Below are 23,709 nucleotides of genomic sequence, written 5' to 3'. Positions count from 1 at the left end.
AGTATTTTTATATTTAATTTTTGTTTAATATTTATTTTTTATTTAAAAGACAACAGGAAAGGCAAGGAAATATGTTATTTAAAAGATGCTCTTGCGTTACATTTCCGACGAGTGCTTGCTGTGTTCGGTCAATCACAATGCACTGGGTCAGCTGACCAATCAGAGCAGACTACGCTTGTCGGAAGGAGGGACTTTGTAGAAAACGTTGCGTTTGAGAGGGGCGGGGCGGGGCATAGAGAACCTACAATAATGTACAGTATTTGAAAAATAATGTGTTTTTGAACATTAAAGCATGTCAACATATTCTGTTACACCAAATACACAAGAAAACAATTTTTTTTTAAAAAGCATCATATGACCCTTTTAACTCACAAGGCTCTTTTGTAATGGGGAAAGCTAGAGTAGCTCCTTTGAAGCCAGTGTCTATACCTTGAATAGGACTTACTGCTGAAACGTTTGCAAGTCAAATGGATTCATTGTAGAGAACAGAACTGTGTATGTGCCTTTAAGACTCTGTTTTCTGGATTGACAGTACTTCTGTAGTAAAATATATCAGAAACAAAGTTTCCAGGTATCGATCTTGTATTGCTAACAGAGTTTCAGAAATCCTTAAGGTATCTAAATCCTCACAGTGGAAGTACACGAGCACTGCAGCAAATCCAGCAGATATAGCTTCCAGAAGGTTGAGAGTGGAATCATTTCTGAAGAGCAAAAGTTGGGTGTTCGGACCAGTTTCTTCTTTTGCCTGAATAGGAGTGGCCTGTTAATCCTACTGACCTGGGAGAATGTTAACCAGATGATCCGGAGGTAAAAAGAAGTGTTACCGTCAATACTGTACAATTAGAGGAGGACATGGATGTAACAACGCACTTTATCCAATACTTCTCCTCCTGGAGCCATTTAAAGAGGTCAGTAGCTTGGATTCTCAGATATAAGCAACTACTCCTCAGTCTAAGTCAAAAGAGGAAATCATTGAAAATGGCTTTAACACAATCTGGCATGGCTGAAAACCAACAAAGACAACAAATGAAACATGAAATGGAGAAGAAAAAGGCTCAATGTAAAAAAGGTGAGCTTTCTGTGAGCTTTTTCTTATTCGTTACTGCCAAAGACAGAGATACTATGATTAACTCTCAATTTTGCAAAAGGGAGAACAAGTGAAAAGGAACAGTCACATTCATAAACAATCCCAATTCTTTAAGATGGTGTTTTAAGAGTAGGGAGACGGTTGAGTAGGGCAGCTATGTCTTTAGAGGCAAAACATCCCGCTATAAATGCAAAGGACTTTCACATCTCAGGCATCATTCTTAAAGGGGTGGTTCTTTGCAATTTTACATTTTTAACATTAGTTAGTGTGTTATGTTGTTTGAGCAGAAACAATATTTGCAAATTTATGAAGCCGAATTTTCAATGCAAACTGAGATTGTCTTTTAAAACTCTCGCAATTCAATGCCTACAAAAATGGCTGGTAGGGACTACAACAAGTTACTTGTTGGCAGCAAGGCCATGAGGCCATGCTGCACTGCTTTAAGCCTGTGTTATGCTTTCCACGTCCGCTAGTGTCCAACTATGGTATGCGTGACATAAATTGTCATCGGAGAGTGTGCGTGAAGGCTCTGAGTGGACATCCGCGTACCTTCCAGTTTTTGTGACCACGCATACTTCAGTAGGCTTCAAAAGCACCAAGTGCACATGCGCAGGCTGTGTGAAGAAGTCCATTGCTACTCGACAATCCATCAATAAAACAATATAAAGAAAGCCAGATGTGCAATAATTCTGGGCAAATGTTTGTTCACATGTTTGTGTGGAGCGGACCATCAGCATACGCTTTCGGTAATATAAATACAAGTAGTCCGTGTCCGTGCTGTCCGTGTACGCGTCCGGATTGCTCATGCAGAAAGCATAACACAGGCTTTAGAGAAGGGGAAGAAAAAACTAGAGGTGCATATAAAAATCTATTCATATATGAATCGCGATTCTGTCTTCTGACGATTGTAATGGATTCACAAGTTTCAAAATCAATGTCCTAAAGCAGAGGTTCTTAATACTGTTCCTCGCATCCCCCTGCTCTGCATCTCTATCTCTCTCTCTCATTCAGCTCAGCTCCAACAATGAACTGTTCCAATTATAAACTTATTTTCATATAGTTTATGAGAAGCGTTAAACATGGACGAAGGAAATGATCAGCGTGTTTCTCAGAGAAGGAACAGAGCGGTGTGGAATAAAGGTAAATTATGTGAAATATATATATATATACACACACATACATACAGTGTTTCCCACAGCCTTATACTCGATTTGTGGCGGCACTCCCCCGCCCCCATATATACATATATATGCAAATTCATTTTCTGCCAGCAGGAGGCGCTTTAAGAGCGGGAGAGATACAGGATTCTCCGGGTGACGGCTGTAGAGCAGCGCTGAGCTCACAAACGCTGCCTTTATCAAGCATTACATGCAAAATGAAATGAAAATTAAATCGAAAATTTTCTAAATACAGTCGGTTTCCTTCTGAAATCCAGTGATATAAAAACACCCGCATCAGTTTTTGATTTTGAAACGTACAGTGCTCATGTTTATTCAATGAATTCAAAGCCTTTTGGAAAATCGTTTTGTGGCGGTCAGGTTTGATATTGTGGTGGCCCGCCACAAATAAATCAATGTGTGGGAAACCCTGTATGTATATGTATGTATATATATATCGCCACCACTTTAAACATATGCAAGAAGAAGTGGGTCATGGTGGCCGAAATTAAATGATATCAAGATTGCATCAAAAGTATTGGATAGCCATTGAGCCATTGTTAGCGTAGCCATAAGGAAAATTGTATCCAAGTGTGTGATCTGCAAACGTTTGCAGGCAGCACCAGGGCATCAACAGATGGCAGACCTACCTCTGGATAGAGTTTCTCCAGATAAACCTCCATTCACTTATGTTGGAGTTGACTGTTTTGGACCCTTCGAAATTAAGAGCAGTGTCTAGTGTGTATGTTTGGCCTTAAAAAATATCTACAAAGTTACAAATCTCAAAATCCACTCCAAAGGGAGATATTTTGTTTTTAAAAAAAATCCCTTTTCAAGAACTACAACGAAAGGGTCGTTTGGACTACATTGTTGTTTTCTGGGTTTTGTGATGTCACAAAGCGGCCCATTAGAATATCATTAAAATAATTCCCGCCTACATAAATTTGAATGGTTGGGGGGTCGGGAGGGGCGAGGTTGTGGTTAGAACGCTTGATTGAGTGCATCAAACAAGATGACGATGAAGAAAATGTTCTCAAGTTTATTACAGTTATTACATATGCACCTGAGTAATTATGTAAATATGTATGCTACAATTATGAAAACGATTTTATAATAAATTACTGACAGTCCAATACTGGACAATGATGTAATCTGAAGAATTTACACTTCAATTGTGAGACTACAGTGTTTCCCATACATTGAGTGCGGGTGTTTTTATATCACCATTTCTGAAGGAAACCAACTGTCTTCAGAAAATTGGATGTAATTTTTCATTCATCATGCATGTAATGTCTTAGGGCTGGGCGATATATTTAACGATATGATCATGCGCATCTAGTCAGTAAATCTGGTTCCGTGATTACCTCTAAATCGCCATCACCTGCTTTCAAATGGAGCGGCATTTAATAGACAGAGCTGTAGATCACTGACAAGCTACACAATATCGCGTTCATTATCGCAGATGAATCGCCTTAAGACTAGGGGTTACACAGACTAGTCGGGTAGTCGAGTGATCGACTACTTTAACCCCTAGTCGGCGCTGTCGGAAACAATCGACTACTCGCTCGTGCATTAACCACAATGCATGCGCAGTTTGCCTACAACGCAAATTGTAGGATTACAATATTCAGGGTTTTTCCTACATTGAAAATTTTTTGGCGGCCGCCAAAACGATTTTTTGTCCCGCCAAAGCCTTATTTGATGTGTAGTATGTTTATTTGAGTTAAGCAAGTGAACAACCATACAGACAGAGAGAAAGAGAAAACCACCACACCCCCCCCCCCCAGCGCGCGCACTCTCCGTCTTCAGTTCTGTCTTTGCTCTCTCCCTCGCATCAAAATCAAATTATCCTAAAGGTCGGAAGACCGAATCCATGTTTCACGTGCTGCATTCGGAGAATATTTTTGCTGAATTACCGCTGGGTGTGAATTGCAGTGAAAAAAAAGTTACCTTATCTTCTCTTACTACTTTCGACAAGCATGTGTGTGTGTGTTGACAAATCTTTCGCGATGTCCTAACAGCCAGGATTCACGTCCGCTAAAGTCCGATTCGCGACCTAATGACTCCTTTGAGCCGATTCATTATAATGAATGGTTAAAGCAGTAGTTCTGACCGTCAGTGTCTGAATCGGTGTATAACAAATCATTACTTCTTAGAAGAACATACACCTCTGAAATGAGAAAGTAAGTGGGCTTACTCCATTTAGCAAGAGTGTTTAGTAAAATTAAGCCTTAATAATCCACAGTATGTATAGGCCTATGACAATGTGTAGTAAATTACCTATAAAATCATTTAGTTTAAAGTTAGACTGGAGTGAGATGAAACTAGATCAAAGCACAAAGCAGGCTGTTGCTAGCTAGCTGCTTATTTTATTACATTTTATATGGAAAAAAAATTACACTATTACACCTTTAATGTTACTTTTTAATTTATATGATTATACTAAAAAAATTATCAGGTCTATCAAAAAAGAATTTTATCTTTCAAAACTATGAAAGCCAGTCGTGGAAAAATCACAGCTTTTTTTGCAAAGAGAGGGCAAGAAAGGATGACAGTGAGAGTGACAGGTAATATCTGTGTCTGATAATTGCATAATTTGTAAATAGATAAATTGTGATACCTTTGACATTTCAAATATACTTTGGTATCGATGATGTTTACATGTAAAATAAGTTGTAATCGCTTTTTTTTGCTATCTAGCCTGACAGTGATCGTTAAGAAAAAAAAATCACAAACTGTTTCTTTGTATTTATTTTAAATGTAACATTTATTGTCAGTATTGGGCTTGCGGATCATGTGGGTACTAGGGTACTCTTTGCTGTGGGTGGATGACCATGTCGGTCAGCCACCACCGAAGACCAATTTTGACCCAGGAAAAACCCTGAATATTGCGTGTAGATGTTACTTTCTATCACTTTCTCTATGTTACATGTAATTAGGGGTGTGCCCGAAGCCACCTTATTCGGAATGGCACGGATAATGGCTTCAAAAACGAATAACAGACAAGGAATAATTCTGCCTGAATATTCGGCTGAGGCTGGCACAGTCTGGTGTTTGCTAGTTAACAGTTGAGCAAGGGAATCAGCGCAATATTATACACAGACCTCTAAAGTCAGGCAATAATGAGTGTGTGAAGTGAATGAATATAAACTTTATGCACGAAGAAAACGCAAATCAAACACCGCATTGCTGTTGCCTCTCCGTGCATCTCTCAGAAATCAGAGCTTGGCAAGAGTAATATCACCTATAAAAATACATCATACATGGTCTATTATTTGTATATATTTAAAAGGCAATAATTTAAACCCTAGGCTACGAAATGAATAATGAATGAATGGAATAAACAGCGCGCTCACCAATCAAACAGCCGCGTTGCGCGCCTCAGTCTCTCCAAAACCAAACCAGTTCTCTCTCTTAAAACTAGGCTAATAATCAACTTAGACGCAGATACATTTTCTATGTTTGCTTCTTTATCTTTTGCTGGTTTGCGTGGCACACGCACATTTGTTTAGTAAGTTCAAATAGACTCGCTTAGAGAATTCTGCGTAATGAAAATGTGCGCCTTGAATTCATCCAGTCGTGTTCAAATGATCACTAAACGATTGTCATGACGTCTCTGCTTATATGATTCATTTTTTTTTTAGAAATGAAAAATAATTTTACTTTAACGCAGCATATTTGTTCAGTGATAACTATGGGGAAAAAAGATAGTCGTAACGGTCTTATCAAGTAACTATGACACATGGTTTTATCTGAAAACAGATAATAATTTTGTGACTGTTACAGATACAAATACTGGTTACATGAAAATTTAAATATGTAATGCCATAATTATAAAGTTTTGACAGTTAACGTATCTTATGTAATTGTTGCATTAGGGTATTAATTAGTTAATTAATAAACGTTTATTGATAAAAACTATTTAATGTCTATTCATTTACAGTAGCATGAACCACGAGTAGTCGAGTAACTCGAGTATTTTTTAAATAAGTAATCGACTAGCAGAAATCAGTAGTCGTGTAACCCCTACTGAAGACAGTCTGTTTCCTTCAGAAATAGTGATATAAAAACACCCGCACTCAAATAAAGCAGGGTGTCTAATAAAGCAGCGTTTGTGAGCAGAGCGCTGCTTTGTGTACAGCCGTTACCGGGGAAACCTCAATCTCTACCACAAATAGAGTGTAAGTCTGTGGGAAACACTGGACTAAGGATGCACTGAAATGAAAATTCTTGGCCGAAGCTGAAGCCGAACAAAATGAAACACTGGGCCAAAGGCAGTATACCAAACACAGTTTTTCACAATTTTCCCCCATGTCAAAGTTTCCCCCTTTTTTTTTTTTTTCTTCTTTTCACCACTGCATTAATTAAATTGACAAAATGTGCTTTTTATGGTTTTCTCCTGCTTTTCAAATAAAAAAAATTACAAAACAACAATTTAAAAATATTTTATTGCATTATAATATATAATATAATATTAACATTCTAGCAGACATTATAACAACAAAGCACAATTTATCTTAAAATTAATAAAATACTAGTTAAAGTTAGTAAAATAATATTTTGGGCCATTTTTGAGACTTAAATCAGGCATGTATTTTTTACTGTACAAATAAAAGGCAGCCTTGCTGAGCAGAAGATAATTCTTTTAAAACATAATATTACAGATCCCAATTTTAACACTATGTGTGAATGTTATAATAAATGTATTAATAGAGCTGTTGTAGAGTAATTATTATTATCATCATTATTATTGTCTTATTTTTTTATTTTATTTTACAGAACGACAGTAAAAACACAATACTATCATTTATGAATGTTGATGGAGTGGTTGCTTTTTCTCTGCTTTTATTTTGGCAGAAACCAGCAGGAAGATCTCAGCGCTTCTTTTTTGTTGACAACAGCAGATTTATAAATGATTGTCATTACGAATTTGGGAAGATGTTTGTCGCACATATCACATGCTTAAAAAAAAAAATTAATGTGACTGAGCAACTGACGAGTAACAAGTTAAGCGCAGTTTTTCCTTGCGCATTTGGACTTTGAACCCTGGTGCCACGAGCTCATGCAGCGCTGTAAGAATACATGCAATTCGTGCTTGCATTAGAAAATATAACATTCTGCAGTTTATTTACTAATTGTTTGAGGTAATTTCATGATTTCAATCATCATACAGTAACCTAGCCACCTCTTTATCTCATCGGAGACGTGATGCAGCACTTAGTCTCTTGCTGTTGGTGCTTCATGCTTGTAATAATTTCTGCGTCTTTCTCTGATAGTTTTAAATACTTTCACACTGCCGACATGTTTAGTGTGTGGCTCTATTTGATCGCGTTAGTCATTGTTCGGTAGATATTATTCGGCCTTTTTGCTTATTCGGCCAAACACCAAAAGAGATTTTTTTTTTATATTTTTGGCTGAATAATTTTGGTTTCCGAATATTCTGTGCATCCCTACACTGGCCTATGCTATAAATAAATTCAACTGTATAACAGTTTCACTGCAATTCATGTTATAATGTTAGAATTACAGAACAAATTGCAATATTCGTGATTGCAAAGGTTCTGTGCAATCCTCTCGCTCAAAATTCCCAGGGTCTGAATCCGGCTCAAATTGATATGGCAATATTTACGCCATCCTTAACTATACCAGAGAAGCCTAAACTTACTGCTTTGGCAAAGGGGCGGGGCAGTACTAAAACACTGTCTAAGCTGTCTGCCAATCACAACACATTGGGACAGCCAACCAATCACAACACATTCCGTTTTTCGGAAGGCGGGCCTTCATCAAACCTGGAACTAATACAGCCGTTTGTGCCAGGCTGGGGAGAAAGGTATTATAATTAGGGCTGCACGATAAATCACATGCGATATTTAATGTGCATCTTGTCAGCAAAGCTGGTTCTGTAATCACCGGTAAATCTCCATCACCTGCACACTTTCACATGGAACAGCATTAACTACACCGGGCCGTTGTTTTTGTGCAGCTTGTCAGTAAACAACGGCTCTGTGTGGTTAATGCTGCTCCATGTGAAAGTGCACAGGTGATGGAGATTTACCGCTGATTACAGAACCGGCTTTACTGACAAGATGCACATTAAATATCGCATGCAATTTATCGTGCAGCCCTAATTATAATAATGTATCCACGAATATCCACGAACCAGCAAGCATGAGAGCATGTTCTAGTACTCCCCCAAAACAAAATCAAGACTTTGTAAAAGAGCATAATAGGACCCCTTTAAAGTAACCTAATGTTAGTGTAATCGGTTAACAAAGCACATCGTAAACCTGTCTTTTTGGCAAGTACCAGTTAGTATGTCGTGTAATGTTTTTAACACAATGGAAACTGTAGGCTAATTAACGTGATCACAATTTAATAAAAACATTAGGCAGAATGATGATTTAATTTCCACAGTTATTCAAACTACAAATATATATAAGAAAGTGAGCAAAGAACATTTACAGTAACAACGGAGCTTTTTGAAACTCTTCAATTATTCACTGTTTTGAAGGAAAAAAAAATCCCATTTTAACTTAATTTTTATTTACTAAAATCAATAATTTTAAATGTTACAGTGAATTTAGGCATCACAGATTTGTACAGTACGAAAAAAGGATATTTATTTTGAGGTTTGCTGAAGATGGCATTCAACAGTGTGTAAATTATTAAGTGAGCATTAGTTGATTGCAAAAAATAACACAAATGTGATTAGTAACAAAACAAAATCAGCATACACAATTTAATATCCAATATCAACAGATACTAATGAATGAAAAATCTCTAATCTCGGTCAATAACTGATTCTATCATGCATTTTTCAGTGCAGATTGTTTTGTGATCCTGTTACAAAGTAATAAAGCTTTGCCAGGGCTCTAGACTTACTTTTTGCACTGGTGCGCCTAACTTTTCTAAAATTTTGACCGCACTGCATTTAACACCGCATTTCACCTTTTTAAAAAAATAAAATAAAAATAAAAAAATAATAATAATCGCTGTCCATATAGACAATATTGACTTGTCATTTGAATCATTTGAACGTGTAGCCTAAATGATTAACTAAGAGTCTGGTCAACAAAGTTCTTTATTTGAAGCACAATTCTACAAGAAAGGTAACTTACTGAAAAAGTGTTAGTGCTTCACTGAGCTGAAATTTAAACTTAAAACATCTCAAAATAAATGAAATAAAAAGAAAATCTAAATTAAGTGTTTTAAGTAATGACTAAGCAGCCAGTGGCAGACAGTGAACCTATGTTTGATCAATTTAGCCTTCTCAAATCATCACAATCTGCTTTGTGGCAAGCTTAAGCCTATTGCGTGTATTTGAACGTAGAACTGTTCAGCTGCGCTGACAGCATTACATTAAATTTACATTTAATCATTTAGCAGACGCTTTTATCCAAAGTGACTTACAAATGAGAACAATAGAAGCAATCAGATCAACAAGAGAACAACAATGGTATACAAGTGCCATGACAAGTCTCAGTTAGTCTAGTACAGAACACGTAGGACTTTTTTTTTTTTTTTTTTTTTTAGAATATGATAGACAAGAAAAGGTAAGTACTAGTATTAGTTGGTTAAGTGCAGGCGAAAAAGATGAGTCTTTAGATGTTTTTTGAAAATGAGTAAAGACTCAGCTGTTCGAATTGAGATCGGGAGGTCATTCCACCAGCTGGGCGCAGTCCAGGAAAAGGTCTGTGAGAGTGATTTTGAACCTCTTTGGGATGGCACCCACAAGGCATCGTTCACTTGCAGAGCGCAAACTTCTGGAGGGCGCATAATATTGAACTAATGACCTTAGGTATGGTTGGTGCCGTGCCAGTGGTCATCTTGTAGGCAAGCATCAGTACCTTGAATTTGATGCAAGCGGCTACTGGTAGCCAGTGTAACCTGATGAGGAGAGGAGTAACGTGAGCTGTTTTTGACTCATTGAAGACAACCCTTGCTGCTGCATTCTGGATTAGTTGCAGAGGCTTGATAGTACATGCAGGAAGGCCCGCCAGGAGAGCATTACAATAGTCTGGAGAGAACAAGAGCTTGGACAAGAAGTTGGGTCGACAAGAACAACTTCTTGGACAAGAAGTTGCGTGCTACCGCTCTTGTCACGGTAGCACAGTCTCGTGTTGTTTCCACCAGCGTTGCAATTTTGTTTCATCACTAATTGATGGATGTCTAAAATATAAAAGAAAGGAGAAGTCTAAAATAGGCGGGAGGCCCGGCCCGCATCTGAAGTATGACATGAAAATTGGCCCGAAGCCCTTTTTTTGGATTGTGTGAAGGGGCAAGTGAAAGAGAATTTTACTTGCCCTACCAGACAAGTAACCTGAGCAACAAACAATAATTAGGGAAGCACCAAAATTTTGGTGAGAATGATTCTGATTTAATTACTTTCAGTGTAAACGGTGACTGATAATGGATAATGTATTGACAGTATCAAGGCTGCGTCAGTTGAGGCTTGTGGACCTATCTGACTCACGGAGAAATCAAAACTAAGACGCACCAGTACACAGAAAAGAAACAAACATGAACAAAAATACTGCAGTAGAAAAAAATTTTAAAAAATACTCTATAACATTTGATTATGATAAGCAAAATCACACGACCAAGCACCAGCACGATTGCAAATGTGACATTGATTTTATACAGCAGTAGTTCATCAAACTAATAGTTTATATTAACCGACTTTTTAGACACATTACTGACCGTTTTTGCAAGCAAAAATAGTTCTAAGCAAAGCCACAGCACAACAGTTGCGCATATCTGAGCAACACACAGCAGTGATTCACTACTGAATGATTTAGCATTTTTGAGCGAATTTTGAGTCAATGATTCAGTGAGCCATTCATAAAGACAGTATTGTTTTAAACGACTTGCTGCCACCTACTGGTGGTTTGGTTTCATATTTAAAAGTATCATTGCATTTTTCCAACATTTCAGATTTATGTAAAAGAAAAAAAAAAACATTAATCTCATAATATTATTTATGCATTTGCAATTTTCCTGTGTAAATGCATTTAAGGAACCTTTTATCTTCATTAAACAGTCGGAGTAAATACATCTAAATGTCACTTTCGATGCAGCTTCAGGTGTTTCTTTTGTGGAAAGATGAAGTTTGTTGATACTGATTTCATTTGAATGGTAACAACCATACAGAGTCTAATTATTCTAATTGAATGTATCAATAAAATTTAAGAATTTGACGTCAATGATGACACATACGTTTAGTAAGGTTAGGAAAATATTGCCCTTTATAAAGTTAAAAAGTGTCCTAGAAATCAATTTAAAGCAAATATCACAAATATGCTGATTAAAGTAAGACCTGATAGAGCACTGATGAGACTATAGCTTCAGAATGTATTACATTTACACCAAAAAAAAAGAAAAAAAAAGAAAAAGAAAATAAGCTCTTTTTTTGCCCCAGAGAAGTAACTCTTTTACTCTGACAAATGAATGACTAATTTACTTGTCCAAAGGACAAGCACACGTCAAGGCTTAATGTCGAGCCCTGCTGATAGTAGTTTATGCTATGACTTAACATATGACTGTCTTTGCAGAGGTCAAACTCTGCCACACTACAAAGATTGCAATCACCTCATTAAGAAAAAGCAAATCACACTCACTCTTTTCAGAATGTTGAGACGATATTTCAGACGAGAATTCTCCTCCCGCAACTCATCCAGCTGTGAAGATGTGAAGTTCAGCTCCTGTGGATCTCTCAGCCTCTCGATTTCATCTTGAAGCAACTTAATTTCTCCTTCCTGGATGCCAAATTAGAACCACAAAAAATCTGAAGTAGGCCAAGGACAAACACCTTAAACATCAGACACTGCATACCTTAGTTACAAGGAAATACTTCAAAGTTCAAACTAACAATGGCATGAATGTTGTCATAATTACACATCACCATGAAATAGTTTTTTTTATTATACACAGGCATGTGATCAGCTAGAGACAAAAAAGAAGGAAAATCTGACCATGGCGAGCACTCATTACTAAAAATATATTTTAGCACATTAAAAGATATCTTATATTGTAAAAATACATACTGTACTGTAAAAAAATAAAAAGCAGCATTTAATAATCATGACAACAATATTTGATTTTGAAATAACTATCTTCTGCTCATCAAGGCTGAATTTATTTGATCAAAATAAAGTTTAAAAAAAAAACATATTGTGAAATATTATTACAAATACAAAAAAGTTTTCAATTTTAATATATTATAAAATGTAATGTTATTCCTGTAATGCAAAGCTGATTTTTTTTCGGACGCCACTGCGAATATGGGCGGGAACAGTATACATCAGGGTTCCTCAAATCTTGCCCTGGAGGGCCAATGCACTGCAGAGTTTAGCTCCAACCATGATCAAACTCGCCTACCTGGGGGGTATTCCAGAAAGCAGGTTATGTGACATACCCTGGTATGTTTAAGAGTAAGCAAGCAGATAACCTCAACTTTCGGTTCCAAAAACGGAGGTAACTTTCAGGGTATGTTAGTAGTCATAGCAACGTACTCTCTGAACTTAACCTGCTCCGGAGCAAGTTATGTTCCAGGGTTAATTCACTTCAGCGAGCCTTCAGTGGGCAGAATAGGTAATAGAATAGGTAATATATTATTCTAATATGATTATTTCTTTTATTGGCATATATAAGAGTTATCTAATATCTATATAAATTATAAAACACTATGACAAGGTAATGTTTAACATATATATTTATTCATTTTATTTATTACATGTTATATTATCTCACACATGGAGCGGCATTTTCTATAATGTCTAAATTCTAAATCAAAATACATATCTGATATGATTAAATATATAATTCGCATAAAACAAACAATATAATTCACATTCTCAAGGATTAAAGATTAAATGGAAAAAAATAAAAATGATTGCACAGCCATCATTTAGGTGGCGATATGCACTAAGCATGTAAACAACTAATGAACAAAAGAAGAAGAAAAACAGCTTGGCGCCTTTTTCTTAGCGTCCGTTTCTATAGTGACTCGTCGATTCATCGCTCTGTTGAGAATGTCTTGAGTCTTAACCAGGAACATACTCTGAGTTGAATGAACTTACTCCCGAACGCGTTTTTGGAACCACATACTTCGAGTAAGCAAGGTTTGGGGTTAATCAACCGAGAGTTCAGGGTTTAGTTCACAGTAAGTTAACCCTGCTTTCTGGAATACACCCCTGGTGATTTTCTAATGTACCTGAATGCATTGATTAGCATGCTCAGGTGTGTTTGATTAGGGTTAGAGCTAAACTCTGCAGGAAAGTGGATCTCGTGGGCCAGATTTGAGGATCCCTGGTATATATCATCAGGCACCAAGGTTTCCCCTCAGTTATCACAACATGGATTCCGAATGTGCTTGTACTGTCTTTTGAAAGCGTCTTATTATATTGTACTCTCTCATATATATATATATATATATATATATATATATATATTATATATATATATATATATATATATATATATATATATATATATATATATAATATATATATATATATATATATATATATATCATAAAATTCAAGGCATTGATGTTTGCATACAAAACCACCACTGGCTCTGCACCCCTTTACCTAAATTCATTACTTCAGACTTATGTGCCCTCTAGATGCTTGCATTCTGCAAGTGAACGTCGCTTGATTGTGCCATCCCAAAGAAGCACAAAGTCACTTTTACGGACTTTTAAATTAAATGTTCCCTCTTGTTGGAACGACCTGCCCAACTCAATCCGAGCAGCTGAGTCCTTAGCCATCTTCAAGAATCGGCTTAAAACACATCTCTTCCATCTTTATTTGACCCTCTAACTTTTGCACTCACTATTTTAATTCTATTTAAAAAAAAAAAAAATCTAACTACCTTTCTAATCTTTTTGTATTCTATCTATTTTCTTTTAATTTATCATACAATTATAAAAAAAAAAAGACCTCTAACACTAGCTTGCTCTATTCTTTTTCTATTCTATCTGTTTTCTTTTTATTTATTATATTATTTAAAAGCCCTTGCTACGTATACTGCATTATGGCTAACTGAGACTTGTTATAGCACTTATATATCATTGCTCTTTTGTTGTTTTTGATTGCTTCCATTGTCCTCATCTGTAAGTCGCTTTGGATAAAAGCGTCTGAAAAAACATGATAAAATGTGTTTGCATTAAAATGTACCATCTGTTCCTGTTTCCATTGACACATGCAATCCATTGACACATGCAACTTTTTTTATTTGATTTTTATAATCTTTTAAAGATGTATTATATAAAATAGGATGCTGCGCTACGCATGAGCTTGCATTTCCGGTCAGATGCATTCGCATGCATATGAATGCAGGGCTCCAAACTGCGATCTGCAATCATAAATATTAATTTGCGAGTGACGTTTTTGCTGAGGTCGCCACTGGCGACTACCCGCCGAAAGCTCCTCAGGATTTAACCGCTAAAAAAGTTTTCTCAGGCAGATGATTTGCTTCATTCTAGCAGCGCCCCGTCTGTGATAAAAACAAACTCGGACCGAAGGTTAATACACACAACTACACCGAGTGTGGACCTGCCGCGTGTTTCAGCCGAGATCGGCCCATAGAGAAAAAGCCGTCTGTCAGCCAGAAGTGTTTTGTAGAGTCGGCGCGGCTCTGGCCCATTATCTTCTCACCGATGCCGAGACTGAACCGACGCATTTCAGCCAGAATCAGCCCGAGTGTTATTGCTATCTGGGTATATATTTACATGTTATAACTTCAAAATTTGAATGTAATGACTTTTTTCCTAATTGTTTTGCGATCAAATCTTTTGTTATATATTAAACTGAGACGATGCACATTAAAGTTTTAGTGGAAGTTTCAAACAGTCCTCATCTCTGCCGCACATCAGTGCTGACGCACACAGTCTGATAAACGCAGCTCCGCTGTGCAGCGAGAGAGAAATTACGGAGACGTAAGAAGGGAAAGTGCAGAAAATACAGCGTCTATTTTGTGCACAACTTGAACAAACTAGAACAGGTAAAGCTGTCAGCTGTGTGGATATTGGCAATATCGTTAACAATTCTCATTATATTAATTACTAATATGGCTTCTTCTAAACAAGATCTTGGTCTGTGTTCTTTTAATGCGTGAGCTTCATTATTTGAAGTGCAACTGCCATCCAGTAATCGCAAAAAGCTCTGTGCTTTGTAACTTTTTAATAAAAAGTACCAGCTTTAAAATTATTCCGAATTCATAACAAAATTCAAACAATACAGTTTTGGCGCTCCTTAATGGAGCAGACGCGGTCGCTTTAGCGCCTCAGTTCAAGGGCAAGTGAACCCTTTTAATCTTTCTCTTTACTAATATAGTACATAATGAACATGAATTAACATCAAAAGGTAGGCTATATTATAAGAGATCCTACAGTACAACTTACTGAAATGTCTCATGTAGGAGGAGCCCAAGCTACACTCAGTGGTCAAGTGATGCTTATGCTCCATGATACTGGTACAGATTCTGTGAAATGAACAATTCTTTGTGACTGTAGATTTCAAGCTGGAAAAGACATTTAGTTCCCACTTTAAGTGAACCTTAGTTCCCAGGTCATCTACAAGATGGATTAAAATGCTGATAAAGTCAAGAAAAGATGAGACATAAACACATGACAGTATGATTGAAATGTTGAAATGTAAATAAATAAATAAAAATCGTAAAATAAATAAAACACATTTATTCTGTGGCACCTAAAAAAATTATTTGGCTCCTAAGTTTTTTTCTTATAGGAGCCAATGGCTCCTTACTCGATTTTTTTGTTTGGAGCCCTGGAATGGAAGTCAATGGAAAGAATAGTGCAGTGTGACCGCCCCTTTACTCCAGTTTTCAGTGTCACATGATCTTTTAGAAATCATTACAATTTATTTGACTCTCAAGAATCATTTCTGATTATTATCAATGTTGGAAACAATTTTGCGATGCACTTTATTTTTTCAGAAATTATTCACTTTATTTTTCAGGATTTTTGGATAAATATAAAGTTTAATGATCAACATTATTTGCATTCATCGAATATATTAAATTTGTTAATGTATTTATTAAATAGAAATCATTTTAAATGTCTTAACTCACTTTTTGTCACTTTCATGCATGATGAATAAAATTAATTTCTCTCTCTTTTAAATTTTATAGAAATGATTGAGTAGTATCAGATTCCACAAAAATATTAAGCAGCAAAACTGTTTTTAACATTGATAATCAGAAATGTTTATTGAGAGTCAAATAAACTGTAATGATTTCTAAAAGATCATGTGACACTGAAAACTGGAGTAATAAGGAAGAAAATTCTGCTTTGCATTGCAGGAATAACATTACATTTTATAATATGTTGAAATTGAAAACTTTGACGACGAGAAATGTTTCTTGAGCAGCATATTAGAATGATTTCTAAAGGATTATGTGACACTGAAACTTCTTTGTAAACAGCAACAGATTTTATAAACGTTGCGTTCCCAAATGCAAAGCGCGTCACACTACAGCCTATTATATAATTACAGCACAACCGTTGTGATTTTTATGACAGCACTAGAATTCATAAAAAGTCACCAGGTCGAGTAACACGTTTCAGCGTTGATTCTGCTCGTGTTTGGCGCTTTGATATGGCAAGCCAAAGGTGTCAGAATTACGCCTAGATTAAACGCGTTTACATACAAAACGCTGTTTTTTTACGGCGTTTAAAACGGTATTAGCACCGTCAAATACGCCGTCCTGACAGCAGACGCCGTAAAAAATGTGCGTAAACCATAAAAAACGCCGTAAAAAAAGGTGTTTTAGTGTTTGTAAAAAGCGCCGCTTTTAACGCCGTCTGGCTTGCCACAGGACGCCGTAAAAAACGCCGTTCTGAATGCACAAAAGCGCACGTTATTTACGGCGTTTTCCTTGTAGTATAATGAGTCACGCCTGCTGATTTCCACAGCCAGTAATATTGAACTGTTCTCATCCAATCATTGACGAACAGAACCAGACCAGACTAATTTACCACAGATCGTTTAAGCGGCAGAAGTGCCTGTGAACTGATAGGAAATATTAAGTAACTTTTTGTATATTTTCATCTCTACAAACATTGAACATAGGCCGATTCCACATCTTTATCCTACTTTAATGTAATTTTTAATTATTTAACAATTATAAACCCTAGTTTCGAGCCCCGCTCCAAACTGATTCTGGTATACAGGGAGTTTATTTGCTGTTTAACAAACAAATATACGGTGAGGCACTGCTTCCACACATATAATGTTTGTTTTTTTTTCCGCCCACGTGATAATAATGAGTTGTGCAGTTAAAACGACATATTTTCTCGTAATAACGAGATGTTACGTCCTTAAAATTACATATTTCTTTCTCAACAACATGTCATAAAAACAATATGATTTTCCCGTTATAGATTACATAATGTGAGCAAGCTAAGCGATTGTCCGAGCTGCTGTCGCCGCGGTCCTGACATAAAAGAGCATCTGCACGCTACTGAAATTATAAGAATACACTGTTTTAAATGTATTGTAATATTTTTACTGTAACGTCATGTTTATTAGGATTAATCTCCAATCTTACTACTGTCTGTCCCATTAAAGCAGAATAAGAGTTCATCTGATGTACGGCTCTGCAAATTAAGTCACATCGTTTCTTCATATTGTTTGGCTGTTGCGACTATATTTCTTGCAAATATAAATCTCATATAAAGAGCAACACTGCACTTCTCGGGTCGGCAGCGTCTAAGCTTCTTATCTGCATTGTCCTCGCCGCACACCCACGCTCAGCACAGCGTATTCCTTACAAAGCCTGGAATATACCCCAGGCCCAAAGATTCGATTCGACACACGGCTCGATTCAGGTAAAGATAGCAATGTATAGTCAATAATATATAATAATCGGACTAAAAATGGGCCTAATGCCGCCCACGCATGTGAAAGAAATATTAAAGAATATTCTAAGCTTATTTGTTTTTACCCACAAAAAAAAAAAAAAAAAAAAAAACATCTAGCTTAATTTCATTTTTCCGTTTCTCAAACAAAACAAAACAACAACAATAATAATAATAATAATTATAAAATCAAACCGTTTGTCACTCAAATAAATAATATAAAAAAACATTTTTTTAACAGCAGAGAGAAGTGCATGTGGGTGACTTAATACAATTGCACGTGCATGTCAGTGCTGCTATATTGTTAGCTAAAACTTTTTAAAGGCTCAAATGAAATAAAATAAAATTTTAAATAAAAATAAAACAAATCTATTAGATGAAAAACTTAAACTGAAAATAAAGATGCTGCCTCGACAACAAAAGTTAAATTACTTAACTAAATTAAGTAAGTTCTAAACAACAACAAAAAAGAAATAAATATTCTGTCAAATACAGAGTTTTAAACAGTATTTGCGCCGCAAAATACGTCGTTGTGATAACAAACGCCATAAAAAACGTGCGAAAATACGTCAATGACGCCGTATTTGACGGCGTTTTAGTGTGTATGAAAACGCCGTTTTTTACGGCATTCATGTTGCCATATGACGGCGTAAAAAAACGCCGTTTTGGTTGCACAGAGCGCGCGTCATTTACGGCGTTTTGCTAATAGTATAATGAGCCACACCCACTGATTTCTACAGCCAGTACGTTTGAACAGTTTTCACCCAATCGGCCAATTGTTATGTAGTATAGTCGGTGCCAAATTATTTTATATTTGCCTGTTAAATTTTTATTTTCAGCAAATCTGAGTCGTGATACTCTGTTCGAATTTTCTGGATAATTGCAAATGTCAGTACAATTTAAATGAATTAAAAATGGTTTAAAGCAGTGGTTCTCAAAGTGTGGTACGAGTAGCACTAGTGGTACTCAGGCTCCCTCTAGTGGTACGAAGAGGAATCACTAAATTAAACATTAATGAACGTTAATACATTTTCATTTGATCTTTATTTGAGTAAAGTTGTTTTTTGGTGGTGTTGTTGTTGTTTTACATTTAAGTACAGTACAGTTTTTATTTCACTTTTGGTACAACACATTTTAATTTAATCATTTTTTTTTCTTTTCATTTACCGGTATGTAAGCACAGTACAGTGTTAATGTTCAAACTGTGTATTTACCATGTTGAAGTGGCTGACAACAATAAATATTCTTATTAGAAATAAAACCGCCTCGTGTAAAACTGTGCAGACCTGTAGCTGAATAGTTAGGTCTACTACGCTGCTGAAATGTAATGTTGGTCATTATGGTGCTGCTTGGAGAGCCAAATATTTTCTGAAGTGGTTGGTATAAAAAGTTTGAGAACCACTGGTTTAAAGTAATGGTATAAAATGAAACCCTGCTTTTTAAGAACTTTTCAGTAAAACATTTCTTCTTTCCCCTTGTAGAGTCATCAAGGATCCAGCTTATTATTGGCACATTGCTAAGGAATTGTTCATCTGCTACACTACACTGTCACTTTTGTTGGAGATTCATTGACCTTTTGTGATAGGTTTTGATTTTACTTGGTTTAATAAAAATGTACTTAATTTGATTTGACTTGTTTTACTAAATACACTGTATAGCTAGGTTTCTGATTAAAACAGTGTAACTGGGGCTCTGAAACCCACTGCTTGTGAATAATTTGATAATATTGTAAACTTTCATCTGAAAACATTAAATAAGTGTTCAATGAATAGTGTTGTGCACTCTGTTTCCAACCCCACTGTTATTGAACTGTAAAGCAAACATTTTGTATGTGATTTGTTTTGCATTCAGTTTTCAGTCAAAAATATCAAAGTTGATATTTTATGAGTATTTAGTACAGGACCATACAGAAAGCGGAGTTGGAGAGAGAGGAGGGGACGGCATCAGAAAGGACCTAGAGCTGGGACACTTTCAAGGATCACCCGAAGCAAAACCACACTATATACACAAGTTTTTTTGTTTTTTTTTTGTGGGTAAAAACAAATAAGCTTAGACTATTCTTTAATATTTCTTTCACATGCGTGGGCGGCATTAGGCCCATTTTTATTATATTATTAGATTATTATATATTATTGACTATACATTGCTATCTTTACCTGAATCGAGCCGTGCGTCGCATCGAATCTTTGGGCCTGGGGTATATTCCAGGCTTTGTAAGGAATAGGCTGCGCTGAGTGTGAGTGTGCGGCGAGGACAATGCAGATAAGAAGCTCAGACGCAGCCGACCCGAGAAGTGCAGTGTTGCTCTTTATATGAGATTTATATTTGCAAAAAATATAGTCGCAACAGCCAAACAATATGAAGAAACGATGTGACTAATTTGCAGAGCTGTACATCAGATGAACTCTGCTTTAATGGGACAGACAGTAAAGACAGGCTGAGTTGAAAAGTGGCGTTTCAGGGCCGCTCACGCACAAATGCATAAGCACATTTTTTATCCACAAACAAAAAATACGAAAAATATAGCTTAATTTTCGTTTTCCCATTTTTCAGACAGAACGAAATATTAATAATAGTGATGTAATAATAATAAAATCAAACTGTCATTTCTCTTTTTTTTTTTTTTTTGTTCGTATTTAGATTTGTCGTTAAATCAAACCTGAGTCACTCAAATAAAGAAATATTCCTAGCCCAGAGTCGGTATTGTTAAAAAAAAAAAAAAAACAGGTTTGATTTGATCATGTCATATCCTCTTGGTCTGAATGCAGTTATTGGATAGAATATTGTAGTAAGATTGGAGATTAATCCTAATAAACATGACGTTACAGTAAAAATATTACATTTAAAACAGTGTATTCTTATAATTTCAGTAGCGTGCAGATGCTCTTTTATGTCAGGACAGCGGCGACAGCAGCTCGGACAATCGCTTAGCTTGCTCACATTATGTAATCTATAACGGGAAAATCATATTGTTTTTATGACATGTTGTTGAGAACGAAATATGTAGTTTTAAGGACGTAACATCTCGTTATTACGAGAAAATATGTCGTTTTAACTACACAACTCATTATTATCACGTGAGCGAAAAAAAAAAAAAAGATATGTGTGGAAGCAATGCCTCACCGTATATTTGTTTGTTAAACAGCAAATAAACTCCCTGTATACCAGAATCAGTTTGGAGCGGGGCTCGAACAAGCGGTTGTAGCGGTGTATAGGGGTCAAAAAGACTAAGGACCATTGCCTCCAACTTCTGTAGCTGCACAGCTTTTACACACTCTCTGACTTCCGTTATCATGTATGATTTCTTGTATTGGAAATTAAATTACTCAAAGCTAATTGAATATTTTGAACCAGCACTTATGTATATACATAAAAAGTATTAGGGTAGTAAATGATATATAAACTAGGCTTTATAATTGTTAAATAATTAAAAATTACATTAAAGTAGGATAAAGATGTGGAATAGGCCTATGTTCAATGTTTGTAGAGATGAAAATATACAAAAAGTTACCAAATAAAACCAATCAATTCACATAAAAAACACCAGCTTATAGTTTATCTCTGGTAAATTAGTCTGGTCTGGTTCTGTTCGTCATTGATTGGGTGAGAACAGTTCAATATTACTGGCTGTGGAAATCAGCAGGCGTGACTCATTATACTAAGGAAAACGCCGTAAATAACGCGCGCTTTTGTGCATTCATCCAGTGGCAAGCCAGACGGCGTTAAAAGCGGCGCTTTTTACAAACACAAAAACGCCGTAAAAAACGTTTTTTTACGGTTTACGCGCGTTTTTTACGGCGTCTGCTATCAGGACGGCGTATTTGACGGCGCTAATACCGTTTTAAACGCCGTAAAAAACGGCGTTTTGTATGTAAACGCGTTTAATCTAGGCGTAATTATGACCCTTTTGGCTTCCCATACTTTTAATCATTTGAACGTGTTAACTGTCCTGCAGATGGCGCCGCGAGCTCGTGCACCGCTCTCAGGACCATTCCGTCCGTAATGTTTCTTTTCGTAGTTTATTTAGGTAATAGCTTAAGGCCATTTGCGCGATTTCAATCACCATGCAGTAACCAACCTTAAGAATAAAATGTAGCATCCCATTGGTTGACAATCATATAAACATTCACCGCGATACATATGCAGTTTGCTGACAATTCTGGAATTTCGGTCAAATACATGCTTATTTCACTTCTTATAAAATATACAATATGCTTCAAATGATCGTTCATATATAACCTATAAATACACTACTTTAGCGACAAGACAAAGTGATGTAGTTGTTGAGAATAGCATTGACAGCAGCAATGGTTGTCCCCTCCACCATGTTTAAAGTTTATGGCCCGCCCAACTCGAAAACTCTGATATCACAATTATTCCCGAATTTCCCAGTAGTAAATACGACTTGAGAGGCGTTCACGTCTAATTTCACTCGTATTTACGAGAATTCCGATAGCACGTGAAGGCAGCATACTGCATGCGTGATTCAGTGTCCTACATCAGAGCACGAAAAACACATGAATATAAGAACATAACGTCTAAACATTTTAACGTTATAATACAAAGCTGACCTGTTGCTGAAGTCGTGAAGTATAGTTGGCAACGGGGTCACCCATTTTTCCAGAAAAAAACGTGAGGTACAAACAGCCACAACGTCAAAAACTCTACACTCCGGCAACGTGAAGAACTGCTTTTAACCGGCTTTGGCACGTCACTTCCGCTTTACTGAGATGGGTTTTCTTCTTCTTCTTCTTCTTCTTCTTCTTCTTCTTCTTCTTCTTCTTCTTCTTCGACGTTTAATGGTGGTTGGCAAACTAGCTTTGGTGCATATTCCTCCACCTACTGGGATGGAGTATGAGGCACTGATATCAGAAGAGAAACAGAAGAAAAAAAATGTAATACCACCTACCCTACCTTTCTATATTTTCTTATATAACTTTGTTGCTTTCAAAAAATAAAAAAAAACAGAGCTTCGTATCCTTTGAAAGACCTGTTAAGTATATTCGGCAAAGTTGAAGAATTTATGCCAACAGAAATTAAATTGTTTTTTAATTGAATTCTTTCCCTTTCATATGCCATATTACATGCTCTACGGTTTCTGGAAGTCCACATTTATTGCACTGACCAGAACCATGTTTCCCTATCATTTGAAGTGATTTGTTGAGGGCAGAATGACCAATTCTCAGATGAGAAATTACTGTATCTTCCTTTCTGTTGCCATAACTAATTCTAACTAAACCAACTTGTTTTTGCATATTATACAGATGGCAACCTTTATTTTCTTTATCCCACCTCTCCTGACACATATTTTTAATAGCTGTTTTAATTAAGCTTTTCATTTCAGATTTACCCAAAGGTATTTCTAAATCAATAACATTACGTTTAAGGGCCTGTTTGGCTATCTTGTCCACATCCTCGTTACCCTCCACACCAACATGAGCCGGCACCCATTAAAATACTGCTAAAAGTCTCAATTGGCAAAGTCTATACATATTTTGTAAAATTTCTATTAATATATCTTGTCTTGAATCTAATTTCCCACTTATTAAACTAATAAGAACAGAAAACGAATCTGAGCAAAT

At 36.2% G+C, this 23,709-nt stretch overlaps 1 protein-coding gene across 1 annotated transcript in view; it reads right to left on the bottom strand.

Moving 5' to 3' along the window:
- LOC109047049 (arginine--tRNA ligase, cytoplasmic-like) overlaps positions 1 to 22,856 on the bottom strand; it is an 82,318-nt gene extending 59,462 nt beyond the window's left edge. Inside the window, exons 1-2 of the mRNA XM_042756019.1 lie at positions 22,699 to 22,856; positions 11,862 to 11,999 (exon numbers count right to left, since the gene is read on the bottom strand). Coding sequence (XP_042611953.1) covers positions 11,862 to 11,999; positions 22,699 to 22,743 — 183 coding nt within the window. The 5' untranslated portion in view covers positions 22,744 to 22,856. The remainder of the gene's footprint in view (positions 1 to 11,861; positions 12,000 to 22,698) is intronic.
- Positions 22,857 to 23,709: the final 853 nt, after the last annotated feature.

Source organism: Cyprinus carpio, unplaced genomic scaffold (genome assembly GCF_018340385.1).
Source record: "Cyprinus carpio isolate SPL01 unplaced genomic scaffold, ASM1834038v1 S000006768, whole genome shotgun sequence".
NCBI lineage: Eukaryota > Metazoa > Chordata > Actinopteri > Cypriniformes > Cyprinidae > Cyprinus > Cyprinus carpio.
This window is presented reverse-complemented; position numbering and strand designations above follow the sequence as displayed.